The sequence below is a fragment of the Gymnoscopelus microlampas genome (genome assembly GCF_963454915.1).
Source record: "Gymnoscopelus microlampas genome assembly, chromosome: 9".
In the NCBI taxonomy this organism is placed as follows: Eukaryota; Metazoa; Chordata; class Actinopteri; order Myctophiformes; family Myctophidae; genus Gymnoscopelus; species Gymnoscopelus microlampas.
Window position 1 is genome coordinate 11,444,289 of NC_139946.1, and position 13,556 is coordinate 11,457,844.

At 41.8% G+C, this 13,556-nt stretch overlaps 1 protein-coding gene across 1 annotated transcript in view; it reads right to left on the reverse strand.

The window, feature by feature from the left end:
* polrmt (polymerase (RNA) mitochondrial (DNA directed)) overlaps window positions 1–13,356 on the reverse strand; it is a 91,955-nt gene extending 78,599 nt beyond the window's left edge. Inside the window, exons 1-4 of the mRNA XM_084066473.1 lie at window positions 13,179–13,356; window positions 11,212–11,313; window positions 9,867–10,924; window positions 8,879–9,012 (exon numbers count right to left, since the gene is read on the reverse strand). Coding sequence (XP_083922599.1) covers window positions 8,879–9,012; window positions 9,867–10,924; window positions 11,212–11,313; window positions 13,179–13,326 — 1,442 coding nt within the window. The 5' untranslated portion in view covers window positions 13,327–13,356. The remainder of the gene's footprint in view (window positions 1–8,878; window positions 9,013–9,866; window positions 10,925–11,211; window positions 11,314–13,178) is intronic.
* Window positions 13,357–13,556: the final 200 nt, after the last annotated feature.

Consider the following 13,556-nt stretch of genomic DNA (forward strand, 5'->3'; position numbering starts at 1 on the left):
ACACACAAGGGATGGGTCGGATAGCATGAGCAAACAGTTCTTCTTGGCGTTTGTTCTCATTTGATTGGAGTGTCAGGTGGTGATTAACATGTCAGGCCTATTCAGATTAGTGTAAATACACATTGATGGACTGAACTGTGATTGGCTGTGGCAATAGATAAATATGAGATTCACATAATAATAATAATCTTTATTTATATATACCACCTTTCAAAAACAAGTTTACAAAGTGCTTCACAACACAACCCACAGCAGACAGTGTGGGGAAAGCAAAACAAAAAACGGAAGAAAAAAAAACACAGACAGTTCAATTAAAACAATACCGACAGCAAAAAAGCAGAGAACAACAAAATAGAGGCCATACCATGGAGTCCTCAGATGGGTATTAGTGTTCTAGTTAAAAGCCATTCTAAAAAAAGTGGGTCTTTAGACACGTTTAAAAAATGGTCAGTGAGGTAGCTTGTCTAACTTCTAGAGGAAGATTGTTCCATAAAAGTGGAGCTCTAACGGCAAATGCTCTATCCCCTTCTGTAACCAGGCTTGAAGTTTGGACCTCGAGCAACAGCTGGTCTGATGATGATCTAAGGTTGTGGGAAGGAATCTAAGGGGACAAAAGGTCTGAAATCTAGGCAGGTGCAAAGCTGTTTTGTGATTTAAAACTTGGATGCTACACACAAGCTGTTCACCTTTGTCATGTTGATAAACATCTCAGTTCTCTACACTGGCTCCCGTAGTGGCTCGCATCCAGTTTAAAACCCTGGTGCTAGCCTATAGGGCAGTGAAAGGAACAGCTCCTTCTTACCTCCGGGCTATGGTCGATGCTTACACCCCTGCCCGACCACTTCGGTCGGCCACCTCGGGGCGACTGATTGCCTCGTCGCTCAAGGGTCCCATCTACACGACAGATTATGGGTATATTTGAACATAGAATTTAAAAGGTGAACTAAACTCACTTCTGTGCCAATGTTGTGAGTTTACTGCCATCTAAAGGTTGACAATCATCTGAACGGGTTAGTCTGAGCTTGGCACTGTACAACGTTATGTAAGCAACACAGCTACACCTCTGTGTCCCTTTTATGCTCATATATGGAGATGTCTGTACTGTATGTACTATGTCTGTCTGTGTGTGTCGCTTTTATGCCCAAATATAGAGTTCTGTCCCAGGCATTCCCAAATATGTAGACTAGGCCAGTCTGACATGATATTGATAACATCACTGTACGCACTCCATATATGGGAATTTGGGCTTTTATCTATATTTTTGGGAGATCCGGGTCCTCTGTGATACGCACGGCGAGTTTGAAGCCGGTCGGTCCCATATAGGCATATCGGATCAGTGGTTTTGGACAACGGCCTATCCGCCTAACCTCTGGTCCGAGTTATAAGTTGTTGGTCGGAAGCTTCTCCAGATACATGAACACATACTGTACATGACACGTGGAAACACAGAGATTTCACCCATTTATAGTAGGATTAGGTGCCGTTCTGTTGCTAACATTAGGTCAGTCTATCTAAAGTCTTTTAGTTGACTTTTCGCCTTTAAATGGCAGAACATTCACCAAATGTGTTCAGGGTTTAGTTTTATTCAGGTAGTCTCTGTGCTTGATATTCAGACCAAAAGGATCTTACCAGAAAATCAGCACCACAGATGAGTTCACTCATTCATTTCAATGATAGTTCATTTGAATAGCAAATGATACTCATCATGATGGAACAGAATTTAGAGTCTCATAGCGAGGTTAGAGCTCACAGCCCTCTGACCTGCGACTTCTTCATGTGGGGGGGGGGGGGGCTGGGGCTAAAGTAGTCATATCAATTACAGGGACGCCATTTAGACTGGCTTTGGAAAAAAAAGGACGCTCTCCGCGAGATCATTGTGCATGGATGGCCTCCCTAGCCTGATTGACAGCAGCAGAATAGCAATATGGGTATTTGCATTGACGATCTGTTCCACCAGACACTCCAGGAGATATGAGATGACTCCGGCGACAGATGGGCACAGGCGAGATCAGTGATATGATAATTCAAGTAGAATCACCTGCAGAAAGCATAGGTCTCCATGGTGGGGCTGATTAATGTAGATAGTGCTAGCGTGCACTCAGCCAATGGAATATAAATGTGTCTGAAATAACATTATTTCACAATTCACTTTGATACATAACCCATCACATGTTCTATGGATTAAAATACAGTCTCCTACAGTCTCCTAATACAGTGGGTTTGAGAATGGGAAATATAGACAGTGAATGCTTAAGAATATAAAGCACTTCAGATTGAAGGGATTACATAACCTAATGTTAAGAATAAATTAAGGAAATACTGTAGCACCACTACCAACCCACACGGGTAGGTACTACTACTACCCCTCCCCCCACACCTGCTTAAATTGAGGGCTTAATTATTATTTGGCCATATTTTTTTGCATGCCATGTGTTGATTATCAGTTAAGCAATGCCGTCCTTCCTTATAACATGTATGCCTTAAAGTGACCCCCCAAAAAGCACTGATAAGGGAGCACAATGAGACCATGTGATAGCACTGCTCTCTGTAGGTTAACTGCAGAACTGTACACCAGGGAGGGGACGGGCCATTTATTATCAACTGCCCTTTACACATTTCCCCTTAAGAGACAATGATTAAATAGGCAATAGTTATTACCATCTGGTGGAAGTCCTTGCATAATCAATCATGGCATGCATCCCTCACCTGATGCTATCTGGACTATTTGCATGTACAGTACAAAAGAATGAATGAGAGACACTACAAACGTTATCGAGTTAACTACTGAACATTGGGCTAGCTTTAGAAATGCTTCTGAAGAGGGTTAAACGGGTCAAATTTGACCTTTTAAGTGCATTCCTTCTTGGCTTCTCTTGTAATGGTAAAAATGTGCAATTTCAGTTTGAGCAAATGAGAGGGTGCCTTGAACAAAGACGGGATTAGGTTGGGTGCTGGCAGTGAGGTCCAGAGGAACAAAGAGGGCAGAGAAATAGGGAGATAGCGTGCTTAATCTGTCCAGTGAGTGTGCTATGCTGCAGCCCGGCGGAGACTGAGCACTGGGGAGGATAGCACTCAACAGGGATGAACAGAACATGCAGTGAGAAAGACTAAACTGTGTGTGTGTGTGTGTGTGTGTGTGTGTGTGTGTGTGTGTGTGTGTGTGTGTGTGTGTGTGTGTGTGTGTGTGTGTGTGTGTGTGTGTGTGTGTGTGTGTGTGTGTGTGTGTGTGTGTGTGTGTTTGTGTGTGTGTGTGTGTGTGTGTGTGTGTGTGTTCGTTAGAGCAAGAGTACTATGTTACCAAACAAAAAAGGCATTAAGCACTTACAACCTATATAATTTGCCGTACAACAAACAGTGATTTTGGACTTTTCTGGAAGCTTTGGTAACATTTTCACCAATAATGACACGCCCAAACTAGGGTACGACAGTGTGAAAGTGGTTAAGGAACAAAGGGCGAGTATATGAATCAAGTAATCGAGTAATAACAGACAGAGAAGATAGGAATGAGTTTGTACTGGTAAGGAGGAACACAGAGTGAGGAGTCTGAGGACGTGTACTGCTTAGCGTCAGAGACCAGGCAAGTGAGCACAACCACAGAACAACAATGTCATAAGCATTAGCTTACAGTTATGGATGAACCATACTGGCTACCTGCCAGCTACTCCTGCTACTATGACACTTGTCCTGCTATTAGCCCCATGCTGCATAGGATGACTGTACACCAGTGGTTTTCAACCTTTTTTCATGCCCTAAATTGATATACATTTGGCCACGGACCCCCCATCTGAAAATGTTTTGTGCCAGGGACCCCCAGAAGCAAAGAAAATTGTGATTAAAAAAAATATATATATATTCAAAGCTACTGTATGCACACATTTTCAAGATTTTTCAAAAATAGCAGATCTACAAGCTCATAGCTATGAGCTTATACCGGTATATCTGTTATTTTTGAAGAGCCAAAGCTAAGTGGTTAAAAAGATTTTGACGCTATGTTAACTAATTTCGCTGGGGACCCCCTGGTACCCCCCCCCCTGGGGACCCCCTGGTACCCCCCCCCCCCCCCCCCCAGGACCACTGGTGTGTGTGTGTGTGTGTGTGTGTGTGTGTGTGTGTGTGTGTGTGTGTGTGTGTGTGTGTGTGTGTGTGTGTGTGTGTGTGTGTGTGTGTGTGTGTGTGTGCGTGCGCGTGCGTGTGCGTGTGCGTGTGCGTGTGCGTGTGCGGAAACGCAGTGCCTCTAGGTCTCTAGACATTAGTTGATGCCATTTCCAAAATCTGGAAGCGTTTTGATAATAACAAGCATAGAAATAATTGAAAAGCAAACTGGAATGTGGTGTTTTCCATTCCATTATCAGTAAAGTAATGCCAGGAGCACAGGAGATACAGCATCAATCCTAATCAATTTATTCTGACGGACTTGCACTCAACTCTGCCAGCCTAGGCACGGGGCCTGCAGATTCTATTGGCTCCCGTCAAGCAGGGAGACTCATTATGATAAATGCAGTCCTCCCCTTGAGTTGTGAACTACTCAAGAGATGTCTGAAGACGGATATAGTTGCATGCCGGTGTTGCGCATCAAAAGTAGCCAAACTGCAAGCTCACACAAGTTGTGAGCTTGTACATCGGCTATTTTCGGTGCACAACACAGCACGCAATGAACTACAACACTACAGTACGGCAAGCCTTAAAAGGGCCACCATTTTTAAACCTAATCCCATTTTTATGAAGTTGAGGAAATACTAAACATGATTATGCAGTGTTTCTTGTGTTATTTATTTTGAATTGGTGTAATCCATGATGTCTCAGTGGGGATCTCAGATCTTCCTGAACTACAGTGGACTACAGACCGCGTTTCCTGTAGTTCCACTTGCAGTCATACCAGCCCCATGCCTGGGGAATACTCAAGAAATAGTTCAGCCCCAAGACACTCCCACAATAACTTTAGAGGACATGTAAACACAATCTAACAACAATTATTTCCACAAGCAATACAAATAACACTTTTCCTAATACAGGTTGTAATACAATACAAATACAAATACATAATGAACTCATGGATTAAAGCAAAATAAAATCTCACGACTGAAACTGTACTGTACTTTTTACACTGAATCGACAAGTTTAATGTCTTTATGACATTATAAAGTATGACATGTTATATGCTGGTTAGCAGAGGTCAGTATGTTTTACAATACAATACATTACAATAGTTTTATGAAACCACAAGGGGTGAGGTAGACTATGAACCCTGCAGTCACTTGAATCACTGATAATAAAATGATACCATAATAAAATATTAGAACAGCTTACTTGGAGGTATTGTGGTTCTAAATATGTCATATTGCTCATATGTAAAATTAATCTTGATTATGTTTTAGTAATATTGTTCCTGCTGTTCTACATACTGCCAACCAGGTGAAGAAATCACAGATTGAGGCTTTAACCTTTGATCTTTATGACATATCAGAGACCATTAGGGTTTTATGGAAAATGCTTCTGAAAATGTTGCTAGTCTCACCACTTCAAATGCTCCAATCTTTGAAAATATTAACCGACAATAGCCGATCTACAAGCTCTCAATGCATTGAGAGCTTGTATAGCTATAGCTTCCATAGAAGACATGCTGGCTTCTATGGAATCCAAAAGACTGAAATCTGTCGTGGCGACTGAGAACTTTAATTCATGTGAAGTAAAGAAACAGCAAACAAAGCGAAATCAACACAATAAAAACTCTCCAACCACACCTCTCTCTTCCATGGCCAATTGGTAAAGCCCGACAAGGTAACTGACAGTCTTAAAGCAGTAGTTCACCCAAATGCGCCTGCTCGACCTGTCCATTAAACCATTAAATCAGGAACACATACTTCTATATCATTTTTTTCTTGTCACAATTTTAAATATGAATACTCTTTCCCACTACAAATAGTGCAAACTTGAGTGACTGACTGCAGCTTCTTCCAGTGATGAAGTGCTCCTCCGTTCATGTGTGCTAAATGTCATGTAATAAATCGATCGCTTTACATAGATTTCACCCATTCACACACACATTCATACACCGATGGCGGAGGAAACCATGCAAGGCACCAACGTGCTCATTTGGAGCAATTAGGGGTTCAGCGTCTTGCTCAAGGACACTTCGATACTGACTCTGGGGGAGCCCGGGATCAAACTGGGAACCTTGCGGTTGCCATCCGGCCACTCTACCCCTGAGCTGCCTAAAGACAGACCAGGAATTTGTGCTCGCTGACGATTCCGGGGAAACGGTTGTCCAAGCAAATATAAATATGTCCTGCTCGCCACTGTCGTTCTGCGATTTAAAACCAGGCCAGTAATCTTACAAAAACATGCAAGACCCCAACGATCATCACAACATGTCTCCACAGCTTCAACAATTCTCAAGTGGCCTTGAGAAAAGCAAGAATACAAAATGACAGCCCTGTACAACAGATATGGGGCAGTGACCACTGGGAAACAGTTTGTTCTGCTACGTTGCCAAGGAGACAAACATCAGCCATGTACAAGTATGTTGGAACAGGAAGTAAGGAGCCTGGGGTCAGGAAGGCCGACTATACATTATCTGGAGGAAGGACTCCACCCCCACCCTCCCCACCCACTCATTTCAATGAAAGTTACTCACCCGGCACATACGTCCCTAGGGACACCCTACTTACGGGTAATTGTCAAGTCACTGAGGTCATAACGGCATGCACTTTAGTGTCCTATAAGTGTTCACGTCACAAACTACCTCCACGGCAGAGCCCGTGTGTCGAGCCCATTGGTCGAGTCCATTAATCCATTAAGACCCGAAGCCGATTCTACAAATGTCTTCTAAATCCCAACATTATTCTGAAAAAAAATATGTTTCTATATCAGTGGTGCTCAAACTTTTCATGTCGAGGACCCCCAAAATTATATGTATTCGGCCACCGACCCCCCATCTCAAAATATTTTGTTCCAGGGACCCCCAGAAGCAAAGATTAGAGTTAAAAATGTTCGCTTTAAACAATATATATTCAAAGATGTGCACACATTGTCACGATTTTTCAAAAATAGCCAAAGTGTAAAATAATGCTTTTTAGCTAAAATCAAAAAGTGACACAGATGCGTTCCAGGTCTTAATGGGTGAACTGGTTGAGGTCAATTGCAGTACCAGGTTTGACCACCCGGTCCTGGGGCTTGGGCTGAACTACTAGCCGCAGTCTCACGACAGGAGGAATTATTCCAACAGCAGCATTTTCACTCTTCATTCTTTTTGTTCAGCCTGCGTGCTGATTCCAGACAACTCAATAAATATAATACTCAGCAATATGCCTGTGTGCAGAATCCACTTGTGTTTTGGGACTATTCCTGTCCTCCACAGAACAAGCACCAGTGATTACTCACTGGGTTGAATTCTGCTGCCTTTTTATATTACACTTTATAAATTCCCCTGCAGAACATTATTCTTGCTGTGCTGCTTGTTTTATGATTAGTTATAATCCCAATGGTGGCCGACTCTAGTTCACACTCACAAGTCTAAGGCTACCACGCACACACACACACACACACTGCAGGATCTTTAGCTGTAATTGACTGATTAGCTATTAAAATACAACATTTAATTTCAAGGGCCGCATCAATTTCAAGTTTTGCATTAGGCCATGGACCCCCATTTATACTTTTTATTATCTCTGGGAACCCAATCTATACTGTACAATTAATTGTCTGTTAAATGGATAGTTCATCCCAAAAAATACTTTTTTTCTATCGATTAGTCACCCCATGGAGACTTGAATTCATGGATACGTTTTAGTTTTTGTCGCATTCCTATGCCAATAATTTGATGACAAGCTCAGAGAGTGTACAAATGGAACCAGATGGACCCATAAGAGTTTGATTTGTACGCTCTAGGAGTTACAGACCTGTAAGGGTCCATTTGGTTTCTAACTATCAATCATTTACCTGGGGACCCCCTGGCTGGAACCCCCTCAAGGACTCTGGGCTCCATGTTGAGAAGCACTGGGTTAGACCACTGTGTAGGCCATTTAGTTCAATCTTATAGTAGGCATTAAATCATATGGGTTAAAAGGTGTTAGTGCCACCTGCTGGTACTGACCAGTATTGTCATCATCCACTTGCAGAACATGTCACCAAAACATAGGAAAAAGTTGTGTTTCTGTGAGCGTGTGTCTAGACCAGGGTTTCCCAAACATTTTAGCTCGAGACCTAAAACAGAGATGTTATGCCTCCCTGGGACCCAAACTAGTGAAAATAGCCGATCTACAAGCTCACAGCGTGTCGCGATGCAAGCTTAATTAGCTATTTTCAATACTTCTTAAAAGTTGTTGTTTTTTATTTATGGAAATTATCATTAAATGTATTTAGAAATTATTTTAATTTATGAAAAAGAAAAAAAGGGGGGGGAAATAAATATAAATAAAGAAATAAAGAAATATGTAGGAAAAGAATAAAGGGGACATTTAATTGCGACCCATGAAAATGGGTCCAGACCCTCTGTTTGGGAAACAGTGCTCTAGACCATTGAATCTCAAAGTGGGGTCCGGGGACCCCCAGGGGTACTTGAGGGGGTTCCAGGGGGTCCCCAGCTAAATTAACATTGATTTTACAATATGAATTGGGGTCCCAGAGGTATAAATTCCACTAAATGGGGGTCCGTAGCCTAATGCATGTTAAACTGGGGGTCCTTGAAATTAAAATGGTTGAGAATCACTGCTAGAGAGCCGTAAAAACCTTCTCTTATGGGGGTCCCTGGCTTATCTTTTCAAATGGGGGTCCGTGGGCTAATAAGTGTCAATTTGGGGGTCCTTGACATGAAAAAGTTTGAGAACCACTGGTCTAGACTAGCACATGAGCAGTGCCATCATCACTTTTCTTAGCCTACCTGCTGATGACCTGTGTCGAGCAGCTGGGGATGCGGCCCATGCACTCCAAAGCAGCAGAGTAGGATCCCAGGTCAGGCTTGAAACCAGCTTCTTCTACCAGTATAAACATGCGGCCCATCTGATTTACTGTGCCCTACAGAAAACACAGACAGAAAGTGAAGTTCAGAGATAAGAGAGATAGATATTATGAGTTGGTTTTATTGGAAGTGCTGGGTAGGGCTGTCACGATTACAAATTTAAGTGTGTTTCTGTCGTTGAAAATTAATGGAACATTATGAATACAAATTACATTTCTGTTCGGCTTTTAGCTTTCGTAAACAAAAGTTGCACAGGGCAGATATGACAAATAACACATACTTAATTATTTTATACTTAAAAATAAACATTGATAGTGGAAATAGCTGATCTATCAGCTCAAAACGAGCTATAGATCAGCTATTTCCACTATTAATGTTTATCTGCTATTTCCATTATTTTAGATTTAAAAAAATATATATATGACGTTTTTTTAACATGGAATTGATTATGACGATTATGCAAAAATAATTGCGATTATATGAAATAATTGCGATTAAACGATAATGTAATAATCGTGACAGGCCTAGTGCTGGGTGGCGCACTTGCACAGCAGCGAACTGAATATTGCATAAAAACTCACAATAAAAACTTCTACATAACCATTCCAGCTGGAAACCAGTAGAGATGATCATTCCAAGGAAAAAAACAGATATATGAAAAGCAACAATTCAGGCCTTTGATATGAGAGCAACGTTTTCAACTATGATGTCATTCATCTTTGGCCATCACAAACATTCTGAAGATATTCCCAAAAAGCATTTCATCACAAGGCTATTCTTGACCATTCTTTCTTTACCTGATCTTGAAAAGCTAGCTGGAATGGATAATCGTACGTTGTATTCCCTTGTGTGATCGATTATACATTTGTGTTAATAAACAAAACCTGTATTCATCACTAGCAAATCTTACCTTTTTGGCCCAAGCTCTCATCACGGTGTTATAGATCTCTATGTTGAGATGTTTGCGGCGTTTCATGCTTCTGTGCAGGCTGTGCATGAAGCGATGCGCCTGCTCGACCTGCCCATTAAACACGCACGCCTCCAGATAGGAAAGGTAGTTAAGCTGGTGGTACCTATACTCGTTTTGCATGTCCTCTGAGTGGTCCTCTGGTTTGGCTGAGGGTGTCAGATGACCGAGCTGTGCCTTGATCTTCCTCACCAGCTCCTCTACCTCGGCCAGCTCCTTGGGGTCGGTGAGAGACTGGCTCTGGCCCTGTCCACTAGAGTCCTTCCCTTTACGTTTAGAGGCCTTAGGAGGAGGTGGTGAAGCTGTTGCTGGTGCTGGAGAAGCAGAGGCCTTACGAGGTGGAGAAGATGTTGCTGAATGTGGAGGAGCAGAGGATGCAGAGGTGGATATGGTTTTGAGCACTGTACCAGGGGGCTTCAGGCTACCTTTGCTACGTTTAGATTTTGATGGTGGTTTGTCCTCGACATTCTTCTGAAGTTTCTGCTCAACGTTCTTCTGAGGTTTCTGCTCAACGTTCTTCTGAAGTTTCTGCTCAACGTTCTTCTGAAGTTTCTGCTCAACATTCTCCTGAAGTTTCTGCTCAACGTTCATCTGAGGTTTCTGCTTAACATTCTTCTGAAGTTTCTGCTCAACGTTCTTCTGAAGTTTCTGCTCAACATTCTCCTGAAGTTTCTGCTCAACGTTCTCCTGAGGTTTTTGCTCAACGTTCTTCTGAGGTTGCAGCTTAACATTCTTCGGAAGTTTCTGCTTTTTCTTTGTTTTTTCTTTGTTTTGTTCCTCCTGTTTCAGTTTTTCCGCCCAGCGGCTGTGCTGCGATTCAGACATTTTCGATTTAGTTGATCTTTGAGAATCAGACTGTCCTGATTTAGGGATGCCTCCTTTTTCGTTAGGGACTCTTTGAGGGCCTCGTGCAGATGAAGGAGTTTGGAGAAATTGCACCTTTGCATGTTGGACATCTAGAATGCCATCGGATTGGAGTTGCTGAATCCTTGCCTCAAGCACTAAGAGAAATGAACAGAAATGGAATCTACGGTAAGCAAAACAAATAATTTACAGGAATATGAATAATAAAACACAAAAGAATGCCAGTATACTATGATAATAAGATCAAATGTTTTGCCTGTTAAGGCCTAGCAGAAAAGCAGCTTGATTGTCATATTAGACTCATTGCCAACAAGATAATATTGGGATTAAGGAAAATAAAACTATAAACCGTTAAACAAGGCAATGTACACTAACATGAAACCAAAACCTTACTTTGACAAACCTGTTGAATTGGGCAACGTACCATCTAAAAGCTGAAACTGTTCAACTATGCGTTTCTTCCTTTCCACTGTCTTTGGTAAAGGTAAAGGTGAAAAATGTCTCCGTTGTAAACACCAGGGAGTTTCTGAAAGGAAAATAGGTAAAGTTTAGTTTAGCCTCACTTAACCCATTAAGACCATTAAGACCTGAGGCCGATTCTACAAAATCTGTTTTTTTGAAAAAACGTGTTTCCATATCAGTGGTTCCCAAACTTTTTCATGTCAAGGACCCCCAAAATGATATGTATTTGGCCGCGGACCCCCATCTCAAAATATTTTGTTCCAGGGACCCCCAGAAGCAAAGATTTGAGTTACAAATGTTCGCTTTAAAAACATATATATTCTAAGATTTGCACACATTTTCACTATTTTTGAATAGCCAAAGTGTAAAATAATGCTTTTTAGCTCAATTTCCCGGTCTTAATGGGTTAACCCATTAAGACCTGGAGAAGCATCTGTGTCATTTTTAGATTTTAGCGTTGGCTATTCAAAAATAGCAGACATACAAGCTCACAGCGAGCTTGTACATCTGCTATTTTTGAACATTTTTGGAAAATCTGTACGAACTACTGATTTAAATGGCATATGTAGGATTGGCCTCAGGTTTTAATGGCTGTGCACACCAAGCACTATAACGATCACCACTTGTCATTGTTATAACTTATAGTTGTGGTGTGGATGATTTTTCATAACATACCGGTAGTTATAACATATAGTTATTAGTGCTTGTTTGGATGGCCCATACAAGCAAATCGCAGCTACCTGCCAGTCAAATTCCAAAAGGTCAAAATTCATGGTAACCAGAAGAGTGGGCACCTGAACATTGTGGTCATCTCTATTTTTTCAAAAATGTGAAAGATAAAAGAATTTGGAAAATGGTCTGAAGTAATGTAAAGTATACATGATTTGAACATGTTTGAACATTTGACATTTAATGCCTAATATTTCTACAGTTGCTAGAAATTGCTACAAAACCTGTGACCAGCCAGTCAATATGGGCATTAACACAAAGTTGAAGGGTAAATTTAGGTCTGGTAATGATGTAGCCTACCATGCATTACTTCAGAACATTTGCCCAAAAAACATTGAGGTGCCCACAATGTTTAGATGCCCACTCTTGTTCCTACTATATCTATACAGTATGTACCTTTCACATGTTGGCCCTATGCTATGCATTCGACCACCCCATTTTAACCCATTGGAATTAGACTATCAAGCAGTGCATAGCCTGCCTGTCTAGATTCGAAGAGACAACAAGAGCAAACTGTCACATGCAAGGTTTGTTGTGGGATTGTTCCACCTGACTGACAGTCAACCGTTCATTTGTTTCCATGTGTACACTCTCAGAGTTACACACACCCATATAAGAGTCCATTTGGAACCCAATCAAGGAACCCTGAGAGTTAGTCCAGTGAGCCAACATGCACAACATCAGCACCCTGACTCTGTTTGACCAAGAATGGAACAGAGCCTTCATTAGTATCATTGGTAACACCTGTGAAGGAATTAAGAAGAGGCCCAGTTTATTTCCAATACGGTTGCTGTGCATAGAGCATTGGTTCTCAAAGTGGGGTCCGGGGACCCCCAGGGGTCCTCGGGGTGGATCCAGGGGGTCCCCAACAAAAGTAGTTATAACCACTTTATCCATGTATTAGTTGGCTATTCAAAAATAGCAGATATATACAAGCTCACAGCGCGTCACTTCGTGCTGCACTGCAGACTTGTAGATCTGCTATTTTTGAACATTTTTGAAAAATCTGGAAATTTTGCATTTGCAACACAAATCTTCTCTTCTGGGGGTCCCTGGCTCAAAGTATTTTCAAATGGGGGTCCGCAGACAAATATAGATCAATTTGGGGGTCGTTGACATGAAAAAGTTGAATAGAACCACTGGCATAGAGCATAACTGTTTGAGAACTACTGTACTGACACAGACAGACGTTATTATTACCTGATATGAGTCTTATAACGTTGCTCCGGACCGTCAGACAGTGCTGACAGCGGTCCACTAGGGGTCCGCGAGGAGGAACACATCTTTCAATTAATAAACCACAGCGATTCAGACTCTTAGAAAAGGCACAGATTCTGAGGAGGGACATGTTGACATGATATAACCGCGTTACATCTGTTCACTGGGCCGCCATTTTGAAAAAGACCAGGTTAATGGAAAAGGACGAATGCTAGTGCATCAGGCGTGGTTACAGGATCACAGAATAATGGATTGTATGTCCGTTGCGTACGTAACGTAAAGTAACTAGTACATTACTCAAGTACTGTACTTGAGTATAATTTGGAGGCATTTTTACTTCACTTGCGTATTTCCAGTTTT